This window comes from Mesoplodon densirostris, chromosome 19, assembly GCF_025265405.1.
Source record: "Mesoplodon densirostris isolate mMesDen1 chromosome 19, mMesDen1 primary haplotype, whole genome shotgun sequence".
Lineage (NCBI taxonomy): Eukaryota > Metazoa > Chordata > Mammalia > Artiodactyla > Ziphiidae > Mesoplodon > Mesoplodon densirostris.
The window spans coordinates 65,735,077-65,756,158 of record NC_082679.1 but is presented as its reverse complement, the minus strand read 5'-3'; the positions used below and the strand labels follow the sequence as shown (position 1 = coordinate 65,756,158).

At 63.7% G+C, this 21,082-nt stretch overlaps 1 protein-coding gene across 1 annotated transcript; it reads right to left on the bottom strand.

Moving 5' to 3' along the window:
* Positions 1-117: 117 nt before the first annotated feature.
* Positions 118-19,667, bottom strand: CDH15 (cadherin 15). Its single transcript, XM_060084737.1, has 14 exons — positions 19,626-19,667; positions 12,738-12,896; positions 12,419-12,574; positions 11,205-11,349; positions 5,253-5,413; positions 4,416-4,544; positions 3,823-4,008; positions 2,643-2,896; positions 1,864-2,006; positions 1,467-1,703; positions 994-1,233; positions 739-875; positions 473-640; positions 118-318 (listed from the first exon to the last, which is right to left on the bottom strand). Exons 1-14 carry the CDS (start codon positions 19,665-19,667, stop codon positions 118-120), a joined length of 2,358 nt encoding a protein of 785 aa, XP_059940720.1.
* Between the last annotated feature and the right edge of the window lie 1,415 nt (positions 19,668-21,082).

Below are 21,082 nucleotides of genomic sequence, written 5' to 3'. Positions count from 1 at the left end.
ACAGCCAAGTCCGGCGTGTCCGCTCAGGCCCCCGTGGTCTGCCCTCTGTGTCCGGGAGGCCGTGCCCTCAGCAGGGTGGGTGCAGGTCCCCATCAGAAAGCCTCTTCCCTGGTGCCCTCACGGGGGCCCGTACAAGTCGGCCAGCCGGGCAAAGCGGGGCCCCCAGTCCCAGAGGCAGCTGTAGTCCTGGTCCTCACTATCCAGGCTGGACAGGATGGAGCTCAGTGTCCCCGCCACGGAACCGTCCCCCTCGTAGTCATAGATGAGAGCCGTGTCGTAGGGCGGGACGGTGGGGTCACTGTCCACAGCCTCTAAGCCCTGTGGAGAGGCCTGGGGCTCAGGAGACGGGCTGGAGGCAAGGTTCTCTCTGGGCGACGCTCCTTCCTTGGCAAGAACCACCCCCCCCGTCCGGCCCCAGAGCGATGCCTCAGGCTTGTGGGGTGGGGGAACGGGGCCCCCCTGGGGCACCTACCTCGTTGATGAAGTCAGCGATGTCAGAGGGGCTGGTGGGCAGCACACGGGGGGCCTGGGGGTGCGATCGGCTGAACGGGGCGTCTCTGCGCAGAGAAGGCCGTCCCAGGGGGGTGCCCAGGGCCGCCAGCTCTGCCGGGTGGCGCAGCTGGTCCATGTCGTAGGCATCCTGAGGCGGGACGGACGGAGCACGTGGGGGTGAGCCGCAGCCGTCGCGGGCCCCTGGGGCGTCCCCCCAGCACGCGTCAGCACCCCCGGCCCCCTCACCTGGTCCTCCTCCCCACCCCCCTGCTCATCGTAGTTGAGGATGTTGTCCCGAAGGTCGTCCTGCAGCCCGTGCAGAAGCCTCTTGTCACACGACTGCTGCCGGCACCGCACCAGGAGGGCCACCAACAGGGCGAGCACTGGGGGCGGGGGGAGGGGGGGCAGTGGAGGTCGGTGTGCGGCGGGGGCGGGGCAAGGCGGGCGGGGCTGCCAGGTGGCACGGGGCAGGGGCAGGGATCCGCAGGCGCGGGCACTCACAGAGCAGCAGGATGACACTGGCCAGTACGATGACCAGGGCGCCCAGGCTGATGCCTGCGCCGCCCGCCCGCAGCGCAGCAGCCCCCGGCAGGCAGGTGCCGTCCAGGCCGCAGCGGCACACGGTCACGTTCAGGGGCTGCTCGCGCTGCTGGGGCGGCTGTCCGGAGTCCTGGAGCAGCAGGCTAAGGCGGTGCAGCCCCTCCGGGACCTGGAGCCTGGGCCGCAGGCGCGCGTGGCTCACTGCGGAGGGTGCTGGCGGTCAGCGGGGCAGGGGGTAGCCACGCCCCTCTGCGCCTGTGTTTCCGGCGGCAGCTGGCTGGGCGGGCATCCTGAGAGACTAGGCCTCGGTTCCCCACCTGTCCCCTGTGTATGATAACCGATCCCTGCGGGCCTGAAGATGCAGTGCGCTGAGGTGGGAACCAGTGGGGACCTGCCCCAGGCTCTGGACCCCCAGGGGTGTGGGGCAAGCTCACCGTTAACCTGGCTGAGGCTCCAGTTCTGGGCCAGCTCTGGGAGCCTGGGGCTCAGCTGGAAGTGGAAGGGGGCCCCGTGGGGGGGCAGGTCCTCATCCGTGGCCCCCAAGAGGAGGCCGGAGCCCTGCTCTGGCGTGCTGCACAGGCTGCCCCACGGTGGGGACAGTTCAGGGGCGTGGTCATTGACCTCCAGGATCTCAATGGACAGGGTCCCTGTGGCTGTGCTGGGTGGGGAGGCTGCAAGCAGGAGAGGCCTGGTGGGCCCCTTGCCCCTGCAGAGCCCCCGCCCACCCCTTAAGTCTGCTCGGTGGAGCGCCCGCTCTCAGCCCTTGGGCGGCAGCAGGGGCCCCAGCCAGGGTTAGGGAGCCCTGGAACCCAGGCCGAGCTCCACGCTCACCATCATCTCGGGCCAGGATGATGGCCCTGTACCAGCCGTCCTTGAGGAAGGGAGATGCAGGGCTGAGCACGCGCTGGGTCTGGACCCGGCCGGTGGCCCCGTCCACTTGCAGCCAGTCTTCAGGGTCATAGTCCTTGGAGTAGCTGTTGGCGAGGAGGGCACAGGGTGGCCCTGAGCCTGAGCCGGACCCCAGAGGTGTGGTCACGTGTGGATGCGCGCGCACACACACACACACACACACACACACAACATACACAGGCTTTTAAGGATAGTCCTAAGCTGGTGTTTTCCATCCCAATCAACAGATGAAAAAACTGAGGCTCGGGGAGGGCAGGTGAGCCGCCCAGGGCCCCGTGGCCAGAGTGACAGCCAGGATTCAACGGTGGGCACCACGTTGACAGACAAGGGTACATAGGACCAGGGCAGGGGGTGAAATCCAAGACAGTAACAGCCAGTCCTAGGGGAGCAACGGCTCCCTGGAACGGACAGGGCCGGACGCTCGGAGGCTAGCCAACACAGACGGGCCGTGTCAGTGTGCACCAGACGCAGCCCAGTCCTGCCTACAGGACGAGGTCATGTGAACACACACACGCGCACACGCACGGTACTTGAGAGCCCCTGGGCTCTCGGTGATGCACACAGATGAGCTCTCTGCCCTCTGACCGGGGCCCTGATGGGAACCTCAGGACACAGGGCTCAGCACCCTCAGCTGTGCTTCTACCCTGGCTGGGAGGTGGACTGGGGCTGTGAGTTCCCCCTGCTCACCCCGGGGCCCCCACCTGAGCCTCTGCGGCTGCTGTGTGTCAGGGTCTCGGGCAGAGAAGGTGGCCACGGGGGTTCCTGGGGCCGCCCCCTCGGCCAGGCTGGTCCGCAGCGGGTTCTCCTGGAACACGGGTGCCTCGTTGACGTCCCGCACCTGCACGCTGACCCTGGCCTGGCCCCGCTCAGCCCTGGGGGCAGCCGCCTGCAGGGGAGCCTCGTTCTGCACCGCCACCGTGAGGTCATAGCGCTCCCGACTCTCATAGTCCAGGGGCTGCAGGGGAAGCGGGGCGGCCGCCTGTCAGGACTCCGGACCCTCCCCCCCACTCAGGGAACCCAGAGGCGGCTGCGGGCCGGAGGGGCCTCCTCTGGTCTGTCCTCAGAGCCCCTTCTTTCCTTCCGCTTTATAGCCTCAGAAAAACAAAAATCATGCAGGACAAGAAGGCACAAAAAATAACGTGGAAATCATGGCTACGCATCACGCAAACGTATTTGTCGGGCGTCGTGAGGTCAGTTTCCCCTGGCCGGGCACCCTCCTCAGTGCCTCAAGCAGACACTCACCTGGGTCTCGCTAAGAAGGTATTTGGTGGACGTGGTTGAACTGACCTGTACAATCAGCTGACGTTAAATAAAGAAGATGGTCCTGGAGAACCTGGGTGGGTCTCATCTGCGGGTGAGAGTCTCTGAGAGCAAACCTGAGGCTGCCCCGGGGAAGAAGGGGCCCCACCTCCAGGTGCAGCCTCGGCTCCTGACTGTGCAGCCTGTCGCAGCCCTACAGCCTCCGGCCTCGCCAGCCGCCTGCACGACGGCTGGCGTGAGCCAGTCTCTGGCAATAAAGCTCTTCCTGTGTTGACAGCTCATCTGCATCTCTCTGCACGTGTATACACAGGTGTGTGTGTGCACCTGTGTGCGTGCACACGTATGTGTGCACACGTATCTCCTGCTGGTTTTGTCTCTGGTCTCAGGTTGGCCAACACGCGAGGTCTGTATTTGTGCGTGTTGATCATATGCTTTAAGCGGCAAAGACACTGGACGTCACACGTGGGCTTGCCCCCTCCTTCCAGCCCTGTCCCCCTGTGGTCAGCGTGGCCCGAGCCCACAGTCCTAGCGTTCTTGGTCCCCTTGGTTCCCCTCCTAAGGATGCACAGAGGATCCAAACGGGGTCCCAGGGTGTGGGGAGGGGCACCCTCCTCAGCTCACCTTCACCGCAGACAGCACGCCCTCGTTGGTCCTGGGGTCGGTGCGGATGGCGAACTGCCCGTCAGGGTCGCCCTCCAGGATGGTGAACCTGGCCACCCAGTTGGGGGAGCCGGGCAGGTCCCGGTCCTCTACCTCAAGCCGCCCCACGTCCACTCCACTGACGGCCTCTGTGGCCTCCAGGAAGAACTGTGGGAACTCGGCTCCGTTACCCACGGGTGGGTGGGGGACAGTCCCCTGCAGGGTCACCCTCCCACTGCCCACCCACGAGGAGTCCAGGGCACCCCAGGAGGCCCCTCCCAGGCTCGGCCACGTGCTGGGCACATCCTCCCCAGAGGGCAGGGCTGCTGCTCCCTCCCACCCAGGAAGCCTGGGGACAGGTCACACCCCAGGGTCTTGGTGGCCTCCCCCCAGGGCCCTCCAGCTCCTGACATGCTCACAGTCCCCCCATGCTGGCCTCTGGCAGGGTATCCTGCACGATCCACACAGGATGCCTCCTCTGTGGAGCACCTAGCCTCCCACCCACCAGAAGCCCCAGGATGGCGGGGGAGGTCAGCCCTGAGCAGCGGCCGGTGGAGGTGAGGACGGTGCAGCACCTGAGCCCTGGTGAACTCGGGGGCGTTGTCATTGACGTCCTCCAGCGTGATGATGGCCGAGGCAGTGGCGGTGAGGCCGTCTCCAGACATGTCCGCCACCTGCAAGGTCAGATTGTACACGGCGACCACCTAGGAGCACAGTGACATGGGGTCAGGAGACCCAGGTGGAGCGCAGGGCGGGGCTGGTCAGCCACCTTAGGGCCTGGGGGCAGGGCAGGCAGACCCCAGGAGGCTCCAGCACCTGCCCTGCCCCCAAGCTCTGGGGCAAAACAGGCTGCCTAGCCTCTCAAGGTCCGATGGCACCACTGTCGACCCCAGACTCTGCCCCAGCCTGTGAGTGGGCAAGAGGTCAGCTGCCGAGTCGGATAAGCACTTACGGGGCACCTGCTGCACTGGGGTGTGGGGTCCCTGCCCTGGGGAGCCAGGTGCAGCTGCCGAGGGAGGGGACACAGATCAACTAACACGGTGAGTGCCCTGGGGAAACCAAGGAGGGCTTCCTGCAGGTGAGGTGCCAATGCCACACAGAAGCCCAGCAGCCAGGGGCTGCAGGGGCCCCACAGGGGAAGAGCGGGCACGGCCGGCTGGAGGGCGACTGTTTCTCTGCAGCATGCGTGGTCGCTGTGGGCCCACCCCAGGCCGAGGAGCCCTACTGTTCTGCAGGCAACAGGGTGGGGGAGGTCTCCGGCAGAAAACACGCTGAGGGCCCCTCACACCGCCTCTGGACCGAACTGCACAACTACCCGCAGGGCCACGGACAGCATCCGCCACACCCGGACCTCTCGTCCCGTCGGGGGGCTGCCCTGCTTCAGCCGTCAGGGTGCAGCTGCACGGCCTCACCTCGCGGTCCAGGCCCACTTGCACCGTGCGGATCTCCCCTGTGTACGGGTCGATGCTGAAGAGCTGGGGGCCGCCCTGCTCCAGAATGGAGTATCGCAGGGCCGCGTTGTCCGTCTCTGGGTCGTCCGCATCCGTGGCCTCAGCCCTGGTCACGTAGGTGCCTGGGAAGGGCGGGGACATGTGGGGGTGACACCCGTGGACGCCAGGGCGTGTCACCCGCTCCCCTGCGGCCCGCCGCACCAGGTCCAGGCCCCCGATCAGCCTTGCACGTGCAAGCGTGCCGGCGTCCTGGCTTGTGTTGCTTGTGGGGATGAGGTTGGGTGTCCGGTGCACACAGCTGACACCTGTCTCCTATAGAACCCCGAGACAGACCAGGCGAGCCCGCTGGGGAGCCAGCCCCAGGCGGAGCGAAGCAGCGCCCGGGGCTGCACCCGCGCTCTGGGGCAAACAAGGCCCTGAATCTCAGGAGAGTAAGGACCGCCGCAGGGGTCCTGGAGGCGCCTCAGCACCTGTGCCCACCTATTTTCTGGAGCAATTCAGGTCTGGCCACCCCTCCCCACACCGGCCCAGATGAGGTGTACTAAAAGTTATCCCGGTGAGGTGGACCAGCCTCAGGCCACCCGAGGAGCTGGCTGCCCCCTCACCTGTGACTGGGCTCATCCCAGCCCCTCCTGGGCCCTGACGGGTCAGCTGAGTGTCATGCTGGTGTCTGATGAACGGTAGTGACCCGGCCACTGACCCAGCCTTAGAAGGTGGGAAGCTACCTTAGCAGGTAACTCCTGGCATGATGCTGGACCCCAGGCTAAAGCCAAAAACAATGTTTAGAATAGGCACCCTGCCACCGGGGTGCAGGCAAGCGCTTCCAAAGGCACCTGCCAGGCTCTCTATGACTGAGCAAGTGCGCAGACTCCTGGGGTGACTGGAGCCCGGCTTCTAGCCATCAGAGAAGAGGACCCAAAAGGAACCCTGCAGAGCTGGATCAGAAGTGGAGGTGCCAGAGAGGACTCGTGACTTGTGATGAAGGTACAGAGACACGTTAACACAGCTGTGGAGAGCACGCGCACACACACACGCACACACACACGTCTGAATATGTGTGAGCTTATTTCCCAGCTCCGGCTGCTGAAAGGGCCTGGGCCGGTTTGATGAGCTTCTAATCAGCCATATCTGGGACGATTTGAGCTTCAAAACTACGGTGCAAAGAATCATAACCCACTGAATGAGGCAAGACTCCTAAGTCCAGATCCATGTGAACAAAACACATACGAGACAGGCTGGGACCTGGGACCCTTTGCTGCAGGGCTTGCGCCTGGACACACATCTCTTCGAGCTACAGAATACAAAGAAACTACAAGGGACTAAACATAACTATGTACGTGGCAGTTAGAGCAAATTCTGGACGAGATACAAAGAGACTCTAAAAGCCCAACTGCCACTTCTGAAGAGCAAAAAACCGGCCGGGAGCAAAAGCAGGGCACTTGTGCGTGCCCCGTGCACACACCACCTAAGGTGGTGCATGTGGATGTCTTTCCCAGCACCATCTGCTGAGGAGACTGCCCTCTCCACGTTGAACGGTCCTGGCGTCCTGTGTAAAATCACCTGCCCATGGATGTGAGGCTTGTTCTTGGGCTCTCTATTCGGTTCCATTGGTCTATGGTCTATGTGTCTGTCTTGAAGGCAGGTGCACACTGATTACTGTACCTTTGGAGAAAGTTTTGAAATCAGGAAGTGTGTCCCCCAGCTTTGTTCTTTTCCAGGATGGTTTTGGCTATTCAGGGTTCCTTGAGATTTTATAGGAATTTTAGAATGAGTTTTCTGTTTACAGCAAACCCCCTAAGCCAACCCCCCCGGCCTGACCCCTGGACACACCCGTGACCCCTGGACACACCCCATATAAGGAACAAGCTCGCCCCCGCTCAGGGAGCAAGCTAGCAAGGGAAGCTGTTTCTTGTTCTCACTCCCCACTGCTGCAGCAGGGGCCCCAACAAAGCCTTGCCTGAATTTCTTGTCTGGCCTTTGATCAATTTCTATTCATTAAGGAGGCCAAGAACCCTGGTGGGTAACACATACACACGTATATTCATATATAGGGGTACTGAAAGTCCTATCATATAATAGAGAGCCAAGTGATGACGAAGAAGAAACAGTGAATTAGAACAACACCTGATGCAGGCAAGAGCCGCCAGGGAGGGATGCTAACGCTGCTGGGTGGCAGCTTGAGGGGTAGCAGGGTACCTGCACAGTCTCCAAGGGTCTCCCACAAAACACCTATTAATTACAAAGGGGAAAGGAGAAAAACCAGAGTGGAGAAGCTTGGCGGACACCCCCGAACTATAGACCCAAATCGGCATCCCCAGGAACGGGATGTGCCTGCCTCCTGGGGGGGCTCCAGCCACACAGACTCACGCAGGGACAATCATCACAACAACTGCCTAAAAGCCTCAGGATGTCAGCGTCGTGACCAAGGAGGTGAAAGGCTTTCACAACGAAAACTACAAAAGATCAGTGAAAGAAACTGAGAAAACACAAATAAATGGACAGACCATGTTCATGGCTTGGAAGACTTGTTGCTAAGATGTCAGTACCACCCAGAGCAACCTACGGATTCAGTGCAATCCCTGTCAAAATCTTACGGACAGTTTCTTTACATAAACAGAAAAATCATTCTAAAATTCCTATAAGATCTCAAGGGACCCTGAATAGCCAAAACAATCCTGGAAAACAACAAAGCTGGAGGACACACTTCCTGATTTCAAAACTTTCTGCAAAAGTACAATAATCAGTGTGCACCTGCCCTCAAGATAGACACATAGACCGATGGAGCCGAACAGAGAGCCCAAGAATAAACCTCACGTCCACGGGCAGGTGATTTTACCCAGGACGCCAGGACCATTCAACGTGGAGAGGGGATGGTGCTGGGAAAGACATCCACATGCAGAAGGATGGAGCCGGACCCGTAATGACTTAACGGCGTATACAAAAGTCAACTCAAAATGGATCAGACCTAAGTGTACAACGTAAAACGATAAAACCCTTAGAAGAAAACACAGGGCCAAAGCTTCACGACATTGGTGACGTCACGAAGGAAACGATTTCTTGGATTTGACACCGAAGGCTCAGGCAACAACAACAACAACAGACAAACCGGGCTTCACGCACGTTTAAAAACGCATCAAAAGACACCGTGAACAGAGTAAAACGACAACCCACGACATGGGAGGAAATATTTGCAAATCATACATCTGATAGGGGACTGATATCCAGGATATACAGAGAACCCGTAAAACTCAGCCAGAAATAAAACCAACGAGCAACTCAATTCAAAAATGGGCAAAGGGAGGGCTTCCCTGGTGGCGCAGTGGTTGAGAGTCCGCCTGCCGATGCAGGGGACACGGGTTCGAGCCCCGGTCCGGGAAGATCCCACATGCCACAGAGCAACTAAGCCTGTGCGCCACAACTACTGAAGCCCGCGCACCTAGAGCCCATGCTCCACCACAAGAGAAGCCACTGCAATGAGAAGCCCGCACACTACAACAAAGGGTAGCCCCCGCTCGCCACAACTAGAGAAAGCCCACACGCAGCAACGAAGACCCAACACAGCCATAAATAAATAAATTTATTTTTAAAAATTAAAAATAGAACTACCATTTGACCTAGCAGCCCCACGTCTGGGTACATACCCAGAGGAATTGAAAGCAGGGTCTCCAAGACATATTTGTAGACCCATGTTCGCTGCGGCACTATTCACAACAGCTAAAAAGTGAAAGCAATCCAAGGGTCCACTAAAGAATAAACAGATAAACAAAATGTGGTATAAACACCCAATAGAGTATTATTCAGCCTGGAAAAGGAAGGTGATTCTGACCCTGGCGACCGCGTTGACGAGCCCTGAGGACAGGATGCTCAGGGAGATCAGCCAGACACAGGAGGACGAATATCGCATGATTCCACTCATACGCAGTCAGATCAGAGAGACAAAAAGTAGACAGTGAGCGCCAGGCACTGGAGGGGGAAGTGGGGAGTCAGTGTTTAATGGGGACAGAGGTTCAGTTTGGGGAAATGAGAAAATTCCACAGATGCTGCTGGTGGTCGCACAACGACGTGAATGGGCTTAAAACCACCGACCCGTACACTTAAAAATGGTCAAGATGCTAAATTCTGTTATATGTATTTTGCCACAATGAAATTTGGCAGAACAGAAGTCAGTGCATGAACCCCAGTGAGGGAGCGTGAGCGGGTGGGGACTTCAGTCCTGCCACCACGACGAGAAAAAAAGGGGAATCAAGATCACACCTGTGTGAGCCCGTCAGATGGAGACGCACAGGCGACCTGACACCCCAGAGTCCAGGCTGTGACCCCCCAGGAGGTGCACACACTGGGGCTCCCCTGGTGCAGCAGGTGCAGCGACCCCATGGCAGCAGGAAGAGGGGCCGAGATTGGCACAGCTGCTGGCGGTCCCTGGGAGCCCACACGGGGGTCTGTGCCCTTTCCCACGCGCCCACTGAGTGCCCCCAGGGAAGGCGGGGCGGGAGGAGACCCGGGAGGGCCCCTCGGCTCAGGCCACAGGGTGGCCCAGGGGATGGGGAAGGCCATTGGTGGTCCACGATCACAGGGTGAGGATGGGGCTGCTGGGCTGGAGGGATGGTGCTTCGCCTTTGGGGGACGAGCAGGGATCCTGAAGGAGCCCCACCCCTGGGGCTCAGGGACCACCTACGACTGAGACCCCCCACCCCCCAGCACCCCAGGAGCCCTGCCAGGTAGCACACAAGGGTTGTCACCCTGCTAGGGGCCCCTCTGTATGCAGGGCTGCGCTGCCGTGGCGAGAACGCAGAGGCGCCCCGGGAGCTGAGCTCAAGCGGTGGCAGAGGCCAGGCCCGTCCCCTCTCCCCACAGCGGGCTGGCCCCCACCTCTGCTGTGCTCTTACACACAGAGAAAGAGGGAAAAATTCCACCCTAGTGGTTAAACAGCCAACAGAACCAGATGTACGGCCAACCAGACACTTGGGCTTTTACCTGACAGAACAGAAGCAACCACGCTCGTGTGCAAAAGGCCCTAAAGGAAAAGGTGGACGGCATGCAGGAACGGACAAGGCTTAGGCAAGAGGCAGGGACTGTGGACAGAGGCGGGACCTCCTTTGCCCTAAAAGGCTTGATTGGGCAGCTGAGGCTGAACAGGTGTGCAGGTGAGACGTTCCTATGTGTTAGTGTTAACCCCCGACTCTGAAGTTACACCGAGTCACGGGTGTGCTCTGAAGGCCTCCGGTCTGCAACCAGCCGGGGATTTGACCAGAGCCCCAGGGACCGGGTGGGGAGGGAGGGAGCACATGGCTGTGTGGAATGTCTGTCTCGCCTGGAACAGAATCGGGCCAGCGGGTCTGCCCTGTGAGGACGCAGGAGGGATGGAGGGTCAGCGGTGTGTGCACCCAGTGCAGAAGTAACAAGCGGTGAGAGGCAGCGGCTGATGACGGGCAGGGGGTCGCCTCTCGGAGGATGGAGGAGACAGAGGTGTTGGCTGCAGGACACTGTGAATGTGCTAAATGCCACGGAAAAGTCCGTTTCAAAACGGTTAATTTTATGTTATGTGAATGTCACCTCTATTTAGAAGGAGGAGGGGGAGGAGGGGGGAGGAGGGGGAGGAGGGGGGAGGAGGGGGAGGAGGGGGGAGGAGGGGGAGGGGAGGAGGGGGGAGGGGAGAGCAACAGAAACCACCGGAGCTTCGCCATCCAGGAATCCTCCCTGAACTCTGCAAGATTTAGGGGTTGACGTTTATATTGCAACGGGAAGAGGCTTGAGTCGACTTGTGGAAACTCCCTCCGTCCTGGAGACTGTTTGCATGTTTTTAGACTCTCTCAAGGACCTCTGAAGTCCTTGCTGAAGGGAAATCCTGGACTTCTGACCCGCCCAGCGCCCTTCGCGAAGCTCCCTCCCCCACCAGGAACCCACCCGGCTCACCTGGGAGGGCGCCCTCCAGCACCTGGCCAGTGAACACCTCCTGCATGAAGACAGGCCGGTTGTCGTTCTGGTCCACAACCACGATCTCCAGGTCCGTGGGCTCCTCCAGGGTGGACCCCCCCAGGTCCAGAGCAAAGGCCCTGAGCTAGTCAAGCAGAGAGCAGGGGCTGGCACTGCGGCCACCACCAGGGCAAGCGCGGCAGTGAGTGCGGACTGTGTCCTGATGGAAACAGGTGAGAGGCCGGACGGGGCAGTGCGGGGCAGCTGGGGCTTCCCTCAAGGGGAGCCTGGGTTCTCCCGGCAGGCAGGGTGGCCACCACGCTCCCCTCTTGCCTGGGCCACCAGGAAGCCCGCAGCTATGTTTCGAGCGTGCCTGAAGTGACGCTCTCCCTAGCGCTCCTGGTCTCTCTCCCTTTTTCTGTGAACAGTTTTGGCTGCTTTTGAAGTTTCCTCTCCACACGTGAAATTTTAACTTCAACCATCTCCTGCCCCTTTGGAGAACAGACTTGGTACAACTTCCAGGGGAAACACCCTCTGTCTGCGTCAGGGAACCAAGAGCTCGTTCTCAAAGTCTGAGGGAGGCTCAGGGCACAGGAAAGGCAAAGGCTGAAGCCCCCTCCCCGGGGCAAGTTTGAACATCACCTTAGGGAGGCCAGGCTGGCGGCTGATTGTCTGTCTGCAGGGGACTCAGGCGAGCTCCAGGCTCCCCTCCTTGGCCCCTTGCGCACCCCCTCCCCACTGCCCTGCCTCCAGACCCGACAACCCCAAGGCCTCCGATGGGCAGATCCCATCCCACCTCCCCTGACACCCCCACCCTGACAGTCACGGGGCAGCTGCCGCTGGGGGCGGCCAGTTCCGTGGGATTCTTCACGGCACCCCGTCCTCACCACACGTAGCAGGCTCGGGGGAGAAGCGGCCACACCAGTGTCTGGTGTTGCCTTCCTGGGAAGGCTGCCGCCCACCCCGATGCTGGTTGCCCAGTCCTCCTGGGCAGGGCCCAGTGTTCAGTCCGCTCACCCACCTGCCGAGGGAGCCTGCAATCCTGAACACCTGCTTCCTTGGGCAGCCGGTCCCAAACCCCACCCCTGCCCCCAATTAAAGATGCTGGGTTTTGCTGGTGGAGGTGTGGCCATGGCCCCCATGGGGAGGGGAGGGGGAAGGGGAGGGGGAGAGGGAGGGGGGAGGGGAGGGGAGGGGGAGGGGGAGGGGCCCACCCTGAAGCGGTCTGTCTTCTCTCGGTCCAGCATGGCATTCAGGGACACCTTCCCTGTGAACTTGTCTATGGAGAAGACCCCCCGGGGCTCCTCGTCCACGCCGGGCCCCTGGATGCTGTAGATGATGCTGCCCAGCTGCTGCTTGTCCGACTTGATCTGTGGGACAGGTAATGGGCTGGGGAGGTGCCCCAGGGGAGGGGTATCCCCTCTCTGCAGCCCTCGGTCTCTCCCCCAGCTGGGAGGGGGTCGCTCAGCCTGTGGCCCCAGGGGTGTCCCCGTCCTGAAGCACACGGCTGTGGGGCCCCTCTCGGCCCCTCACCTGTACCAGGGGGAATGGCAGGCGCTTGTGGTTCTCGGACACGCTGATGGGCGGGATGACCCAGGCCCTCCGCACGCGGCCCGGTGCCGGCACCCGGCGCCAGGGGTACAGGGTGCGGGGCCTCCTCAGCCCGGGGACCCCCACTGACAGGCACAGGCTCTGCAACAAAGAAAAACCTCCGTCACCACCACAGCAGCGCCCAGAGCTCCGCCACTGGGGCCGGGACGTCCCCTCCCTGACTGCCAAGCCCTCCGTTGTGTGGCCCAGGGAGGTTCGGGCGCCAGGACTTGGGGGGCATGGGGTGCTCAGGGAGACAGAAGGCAGCCTAGCTCCCGGGAGCCCGGGGATGGGAGGCGAGGCCTGGGGGGAGGTGGGTTGAAGAGGAAGGACAGCTGGGCTGGGGGCAGTGGGGGGAAACACGCGGCCATCCCAGGCCTCCTTGTGACCTGAACTCTTGAGGGCTGGTCAAGGTTGACCAGGCCAGCGCTTTTGTCCTAAGAGGCCCAGAGAGGGGGGCCACCTGGGGGGCCAGAGCGCCCACCCCTCCCGCACCCAGGGCAGCTGTTCACACGGCAGGTCTCCTCTGCCAGGCTGGGGAGAGGGACACTCCACACGCCTCTGGGAATCAGGCGGTGGGGCTGTCTGTCCCAGGGCTGCTTTGTGGAAATGAAACGTAGCTAAGCTCTCAGCTCCCCGCCCCCTGGGACGGGCCGGCCCGCTGCCCCTGCCTCTAGGGACCGGTGGGGTGGGGCGTGTGCAGCTGTGAGGCTGAGGGGCTGGCGGGGAGGACGGGCAGCCGGAGTGTTCCGGACCCCGATCCCCCAAGGCCCATCCCCAGCCCGTGCTGTTTTCCTCCCAGAACCGTGGAACCAGGGGTGACCGTCTGACCAACACTTTAGTACCTGGAACCCGGGACGCTGTCTCCGGCTCCGCATGCCCAGAGGACAGGGGTACCCGGTGTGCAATGTCCCCGAAACCCAGCGCTCGGGGCCTGTGGGGCTGCAGAGGCAGGATGGAGTGGGGGGCAGCCGTGTCCCCCGACGCTACCCCACAGGCGGGGCCAGGGATACGCACCCACCACCCTGCCACCACCCGCTGAGCTCTGGGCTCAGCACTGAGGCTAGTCAGGAACCGGGCAGGGGGCAGGGGGCAGGGCGCCCGCGGTGCCGAAACCCTCCCCAGACCCACCGTCAGCTCGTCCCCCCCCCACCCCTCAGACAGGGAAACTGAGGCCCAGAGAAGAAAGCCACCTGGCGGGGGGAGGGCAGAGCTGGCGGCAGCCCCAGTGAACACCCAGAGTCTCCTGGGACAGCCCTGCTTCAAACACGTGGTCTCTGTATCCCGCGCCTTGATCGGGCAGTGGCTGGTCTGAGCGTGGGCTCGGGCACTGGGGGCCTTCTGTGCTCCCCGAGCCATGAGTGGGGCCGACGCTGGGGCACCCTTGGAGGGCACAGAGCCTGGCTGGACTTGGATAAGGGCTGTCAGGGCCCAGGGCGGAGGCAGGGATGCTACTGGGACCCAGTTCAGCTTGGCTATAGGAGAACGTGAGCAACGCACCTTCCACGGATGTTATGACCCCCCAATCCCCCTGCGTTTGCAGCTGCCCCCTGCCCAGCCCCCCTCCAAATCCAAGGCAGGGCGGCGGCGGGAGATGCAGTGGAGCTGCTCCTGCCAGGCCCTTCCCCAGCTCTCTGTGCTGCGGGATTGGCCCTGGGCCCTTTGGGAGGGGGCTTCCCCCCCCACCACGGCCCTTCCCCTCCTCGACCCCTCGACCCCGCCCCCGGCCGCCCCGTCCCCCGACTTCTGCTGAGATTTCCATCCCTCTCCCCATCGCAGTCGGTAGAGGGACCGGGCCTGGGCTGGTGGCCTCAGGGAAGGGGGGCATGGTGACTGGTGAGTGGGGGGACTTGGGAGGCAGGGGAGGGAGGAGATGCCCCTCAGCCAGGAGGCTGCTCTCCTGGGCAACCTCTGGCCTGTGCCCCCCTGCATGGCCTCCCTGTTCCGCCCCCCTGGGTCCTTGTACACTTTGCTGACAGAACGGCACTGACATCCAAACTAAAGTCAGCCTCCCTGGGGGTCCCCGGGCCACCTCCCCGGCTCCCAGTCCTCGTCCTGCCACCGCACTTGAGATGCCAGGGGCCTGGGGTCCAGGTAGCAGCACACCCGGCTTGGAGAAAGGGCCGGGCGGTTCACCAGGCCCCCAAGCAGCTCCCCGTGGCCCGACAGATGGCGGCACTGCCTCCGAGCCTCCCGGGCAGCCGGCTTCTCACCAAGACGGCCCAGCACAGGCCGGGTGGTGAGCCCGCCAGGCGGAGACCCGCCGGCCTTTGTCACAGGCTCGGTGGGATAGCGTCTGTTTCCTGGGCATCTTGGGGCAGCAGCTCCCTTGCCCCCACCCTCGCCGCTCCCCGCCCCCTCCCCCCCGCCCCTCCCCAGCCCCTCTCAGCCCTCAGGGAGCAGCAGCGCCAAACCTCCATCGCACGGAGCATTTCTGTGATGCCCAGGGACACAGAGGCACCGCCCTGACCTCAGCGGGGGGGAGCCTGGGGCTGCGCAGGGGGTGAGGGACAGCCTGCAGGTGCTCCCGGGCCTCAGGCTCTTGGAGAGGCACTGGGGGACACACACTGCCCTGTCCACAGCCGGGCCGGCCCCTCCGCCCCTGCAGCCCCCCACCGAGCCTCCGGCTGCCCCCTCCCTCCCGGCAGCCTTGCTGACACTCCAGGACGCCCACCGGCCTGGCACAGGGCATGTGGCCGGGGCAGAGTCTGCAAGTCCTGGGCCCCAGACTCTCCACGGCCCAAGGTCATGAGGTCAGCAGAGGCCGCAGAGCCGTGGCAGGGGCCCCTCGCCCAGACCAGAGGCTGCAGTAGGTGGCGTGGCCAGACTGGGCTGCAGCCGACTTCCGGCCCTGGGGCCGCTTCTCAGTTTGTCCTTTGTCCTCCCGCCAGCCCCTTCCCAGAAGATGCAGGTGGCCGGGGAAGGCCTGGGAGCCGCCTGGGAATCACAGGACATTGGAGCCGGGACGAAGCCACGTGCACAGAGCCGTGGACGTTGAGCGCACATGGCTCACAAAGGCTGTCACCCTCACGGCCCCCGCACCACACAGAACCAACAGGCATCAGGGACCCACTTCTCCCAGCGGGTGCCCGGTGGCACCCCCATGCTCACCCTCCGCCGCTCCCTTAGCCAAGAGCCTGAGAGAACAGCCTGGAAGCCCTAGAGATGCCGGGCCACTGCCCCCTCCCTGTGGTCCCAGCCCCACGGCTGCAGAGTAAGAGAGCTCCCCGTCTGGTTCGGAGCTCGTGGGGCCCAGCTGCGCGGTGAGCACCCTACAAACCCACTGCAGGGGCAGGAGTGGCCTCACCCACCCCAGACCCAGGCAAGGGCCAGGGTGGGTGATACTGTCTAGCTGCAGGCCACGGTGGGCAAGGCCCTGTGCCCGAGAGCAGCTGGCCACCTCCTTCCGGATGCCTCTCTGGCCTCTGAGTGGTTCCCGTCCCCTGGGATCTGTGATGGCGTCTCCTCCCCTTCCGGCCCCCGCAGTGGGGCTGGGCTCCTTCACCACCGGCTGGGGCTTCCACACTTGACTCATCATCAGACCCAACCAAGGTCAGTAAAAAATATGGATTCCACCAGTTTACCCCAGGCCTACTGAGTTAGAACTCCCAGGGGGTCCCGGAGCCCCCAGGTGATTCTTGGGAACATCTGGGAATCAAGGCAGGCACAGGGCTGAGAGGCGGGACTTGATGGTCACACAGCCCTGACCTGGCTCCCGCCCCACCCCTCGGAGGCTCTGCGTGTGCATGCACCCCGCCATCAACTGTTCAGAAGCGATCAAGTGCCTGAGCCCTGGAGGGAATGCCTGCCGCCCTTGCCCTCTGCAGGGGTCTGTCCAGCCTGGGCGCCTGGGGGCAGCCTGCAGAGCTCTGTGCTTCTCTCACCAGCCCTCGGTGGGTTCGGAACAAAGAATCCCGAGGCACGGCCCGTCTCCTCGGAAGAAAGCTGATCGCTCATCTGCCCTGGGTAGACAGGCTGGTGACCAGGGCGGCCAGGGGGACAGCAAGGAGAGCCTGCTTCAGCTCCTGGCACTACGGCCTCTAGTGGCCCCTGTGAGTGGCAGGCAGGAGACCCGGGTGCATCTTGGTTGACTGAAGGCTGAGCATCTTCCATCTCCCTGCAGTTGGGCAACCCTTACACAACTCGGAGGCTGCCACGGCTGGGGAAGGGGCTCTGGGGCTCTGCTGAGCCACGTGGCCTCTGGGAGGAAGCCTCAGCCACACTCCTGGGGGCTTTGCAAACCGTGAAGACCCCCTGAGGCAACGGGAAAGTCCTGGAACAGGACAGTCCCCAGGGCAGACACACATGGTCTTCTCCAGAACGGGCAGGGGAGTCAGCCCCACATCGGTGTGACAGTAACCAGGCCCGCGGAGGGAAGCCAGATCGGGGCGCTGTCCTCTCAAGGTGGGCAGGACGGCCGGGAGCATGGCGCCTGCCCCAGTCGGTGGGGGTGGGGGTGGGGAGGCTGGAGAAAACAGCTGTCCCTCCGCCTCGACATCCTCGTCCCTCCTCTGAAGCCCACAACAGCTGGAGGGGGGCTCAAGGGAGAGCCGCAGGGGCCTCTCTGGGCCAGGCAGACAGCTGGGTCCATTCCTGGCATGCCTGATGCCTGCCAGGCCGTCCAGGAACAGGGTGGCCTGGATTCCAGCCGGGGGGTGGGGAAGGGGCTCAGGCCTGGGGAGCTTGTGGGGCCTCTCCCTCAGCCCAAGCAAACCCCACCCACGTTCCCCCAGGCTCCAGGCCTCCCACCTGCTTCCAGGAATCTGAGGGACCCAGGCCTGGAAGTGACGTTGGAGGGGTGTCCCTGCACGTGAGTGCACGGGCAGCGACGTGTCTCAGCGGAGCCGGACACAGCCTTGGGGCCCCTTCCAGCAGCACGTGGGTCTTCCATCTGGGCTCCCCACCCCCAGGCAGGGTGGGGTCCCAGTGAAGGCCCAGCTACTGGGGACACCACGGGCACAGGTGAGGGGCCGATAGAGGCCAGTTCCGAAAAGACACACGCTAAGCCCCCTGGCTGAGATTTCACGCAACACAAGGGAAGGGTGAGACTCGTCCAAGGCCAGCAAGTAGATGACGGGCCTGTGCGGAGTCTGATCAACAGGCTCCCACCCCAGGGGCCCACCCGAGACAGCCCTGCTGGGGGGCTCCCGGAGGTGGAGGAAGGTGTGTCCGGGAAGCGGCCGCAGGACCCGTGTGGCTGGACAGGAGAGGACAAAAGTCTGAAAGCTGAGCTGGATGGGGGAGGGCTGTGCGAGGTCCTGACGCAGACACATGTCGGCCAATCCCGAAGTCGCTCCCCTCACACCGGAGCTAATTTGAGCCGCGGGGAGTGCGGGAACATGAGTGGCCAGGCCCGTTGGCTGGTCTCCCAGTGCCACCAGAATTCCCGCAGTGCCCAGCTGTCTGGGAGCGGGTGCATTGGGCATGACCCTGGGGGAGGGGAGAGGCATCTATTCCCTTCCCCCGCAGCAGAGTCCCCCTTGGGCCCAGTCAAAGGATGACACCCCCAGACCCAGGAGTGGGCCTCCGAGGACATGCCGCCTGATGCGGGGCAGGGGCAGGAAGAGTGGGGAGGGGGCGCTGCAGCCTGGAGCCTTCTGGAGCGCATGGGGGCATCCAGGCCCTGGGGTGGGGGCAGAGAGCCCGCTACCCCGGGTGGGCTCCCAGCAGCGGGCCGAGGGGCACAGGCCGTGGGCAGCCAAGCTGTGCCGGGCAAGGGTGACCACGGCCTCACTCTGGGTCAGTTGGACATGGCAGTGGGGAGCGGCCGGCACTGTCTCCATGGGGGTCAGTGAATGAAGGCCCAGAGGCAGGGGTGTGGGTAGCTGGGGTGGGGGGCTGGTGGCACCTAGTCAGCTGCCAGGGGCTGAAACCCGAGCTGGCGAGCCGGAGCTGGGGGCGCTGCAGGAGTGAGGGGGGACGCTCACCAGCGTCCAGCGCTGCGTGATGGGTCTGGAAGTGTAACAGTGAGTGATTCGTGGGTGCAGGGCAAGGCCCTGTGCTCATCTCCTGTCAGGTGTAAGAGGCCTGAGGCCGTCCTCCTGGCCCCCGGCCCTCACCAGTGACCACGGCTCAGCCCGGTCCCCCGAAGCCCGGAGACCCTGAGGCCACACGCTCCACTCCTGGCCCCAGCCTAGCACCTGCCCAGCAGCCAAGGGCCGAGAGGATGTGGTCCCACCCACCCAGGGGTGCCCGTGTGGCGAGTGGGGCAGCCTGTGTTTCCTGCCACCCGTCCTGCTCCCACCAGGGAGACCAGGGCTCAGGGGGAGGTGCGGAGGGCGGCCGCCGTGCGTGCCGGGCACAGGGCTCCCCAGGGATAGGCGGTTTCTGGAGGGCAGAGCCCACAGCTGCCCCTGCCGGCCGGACACACGGGGGCTCGGACTCCACCCAACTAGACTAAGAAGAATCACCTGCCAGCTCGCGGGGGTCCCTAGGGACCAGGCCTCCAGGCTTTCCCAGCTGGGGGTGCTCCTGCCGCCCCCTCTCCCTCGCCTCCCGCGAGACTGAACACTCCCAGACCCCAGCAGGGCTGAGGGGCGCACCTCCGGAGTGAGGGCCCGCCTTCTGGGTGCTCTCCCGGCTGTCCCCGAACTTGGCTCCCCGTCCGGCCTAGCGGAGGCGGTTACACTCCCCCCTGGACACGGCTGCCCCACGCAGAACCCTCGGCTCTCAGGCCAGGGGCTGAAACCCGAGCTGGCGAGCCGGAGCTGGGGGACTGCGGGAGTGAGGGGGGACGCTCACCAGGCGGTCCCCGAGGCCGGGACGCCCCACTCTAAGACGCCGGCGCTCAGTGCAGAGGCCAGAGACGCCCGCGCAGCGCCCATGCCTTACCTGGGCCAGCAGCCCGAGGGCGAGGAGGAGCGCGGCGTCCATGGCCCGGCGGCGGGCAGCGGGCCGAGTGTCCGGAGGCGGGAGCGACGCCTTCTGCTGGGACAGGACCCGGCTGAGTGACAGCACAAGTGTGCGGGGCGAGCCTGGCGAGGGAGTGATAACGTGTGCGGGGGCGAGGCTGGGCGGGGCGTGGGGCTGAGTTACAGCACGTGGGCGGGACGGGGCCTGGGGCTGAGTGACAGCACGTGTGCGGGGCGGGGCGTGGGGGCGGCTGAGTGACAGCACATGTGAGGGGCGGGGCCTGGGGCTGACTGACAGCATGTGTCCCGGGGCGGAGCAGGGGTCGGGCAGTGTCCCAGGCTGGATGCGGGGCTCCAGGAAGGAAGCTGTCAGAAAGGCAGCGGTGGGTGGGGGCTGGGGAGTAGGGTGGATTCCCTCATTCATTCTGAGCACCAGGCTCACTCCTGCCTCAGTGCCTTTGCACCGGCCGGCCGTGCCCTCGCCAGGACTGCCGCTCGCTGCCTTGAGGGCTTGGATCACATTTGCTGTTCCTTTACTGTCTCCCGCTCTGGGGTGGAGCCCCCCAGGGCAGGTTGTCCACTGCTGACCCCCAGGGCTAGCACACAGGAAGGACAGGCACAGACCTGGCCCCGTGCCCAGCTCTACCCGCCCCTTCCTTCCTCCTCGGTTGGCAGTTACTTGGTTGGTAACTACCTGGTGGAAGGGGGAGGCTATCTCTCCCCTCCGAGCCCCTGTGCTCCCGGGTGGCCTGTGGCTCAGAACCAGGGGAGGGCGGGGAGGGGGGGGCCCTGCGGACCTCAGCCGTCTTCTGGGCAGAGGAGTGGGGAGCGTCCTCTCTGAGAGCCGGTCTTCTCTGCAGCGGAAGCAGGCACGGGGGCCTCTGCTCTCCTCTCCAGATCGCAGGGCAGCTGAGCAGGTGCGGCGCCATCTGTGCCCTAGGCCTGCTTGGAAGGAGGCCAGGCTGCCGGGGGTAGGGGTGAGGGCAGGGGCTCCGGCAGTGACTGTGTCCCTGGCACTCACCGCTCCAAGGTGGGGGTGGAGGGCGGGAGACCATTCCAGCTGCAGGCTCTGAGGCCCTGGGGCTGAGCAGCTCCTGGAGGCCACCGTCCTGCCTCTGAGGTCAGACCCCAAACCCGGATGGAGGAGCCCTCTGAATGTTTTTGGGTTTCTGCCCCCTGAACAGGTAGAGGGTGAAGTAGACGGGGGTGGGGGCTCAGCGTGCGAGTCCCCCTGGCCAACCTCAGGCACCCTCTCCTCCCGCTAGGCCATCCCTCCTCTCGGCCATCTGTGTCCCCCTCAACAACCTCCCGGGTGCGGGGGTGCTCCAAGGGGGAGGGTAAGCTGGGTCTGGTCATGGGGGAGCCCAGAGAGCAGGAGGGGTCCCTGGGGGAGGGGCGTGGTCCCCAGGCTGGTTAGAACTCCCCCATGGCCCAGCA

Excerpts from the sequence above, each read along its gene's own strand:
- CDH15 (XM_060084737.1), bottom strand. The coding sequence starts at position 19,667 with ATGGACGCCGCGCTCCTCCTCGCCCTCGGGCTGCTGGCCCAG. Across the intron at positions 12,575-12,737 it reads TGCCATTCCCCCTGGTACAG|ATCAAGTCGGACAAGCAGCA; the intron begins GTGAGGGGCCGA and ends CCTGTCCCACAG. Across the intron at positions 1,704-1,863 it reads CATCCTGGCCCGAGATGATG|CCTCCCCACCCAGCACAGCC; the intron begins GTGAGCGTGGAG and ends TCCTGCTTGCAG.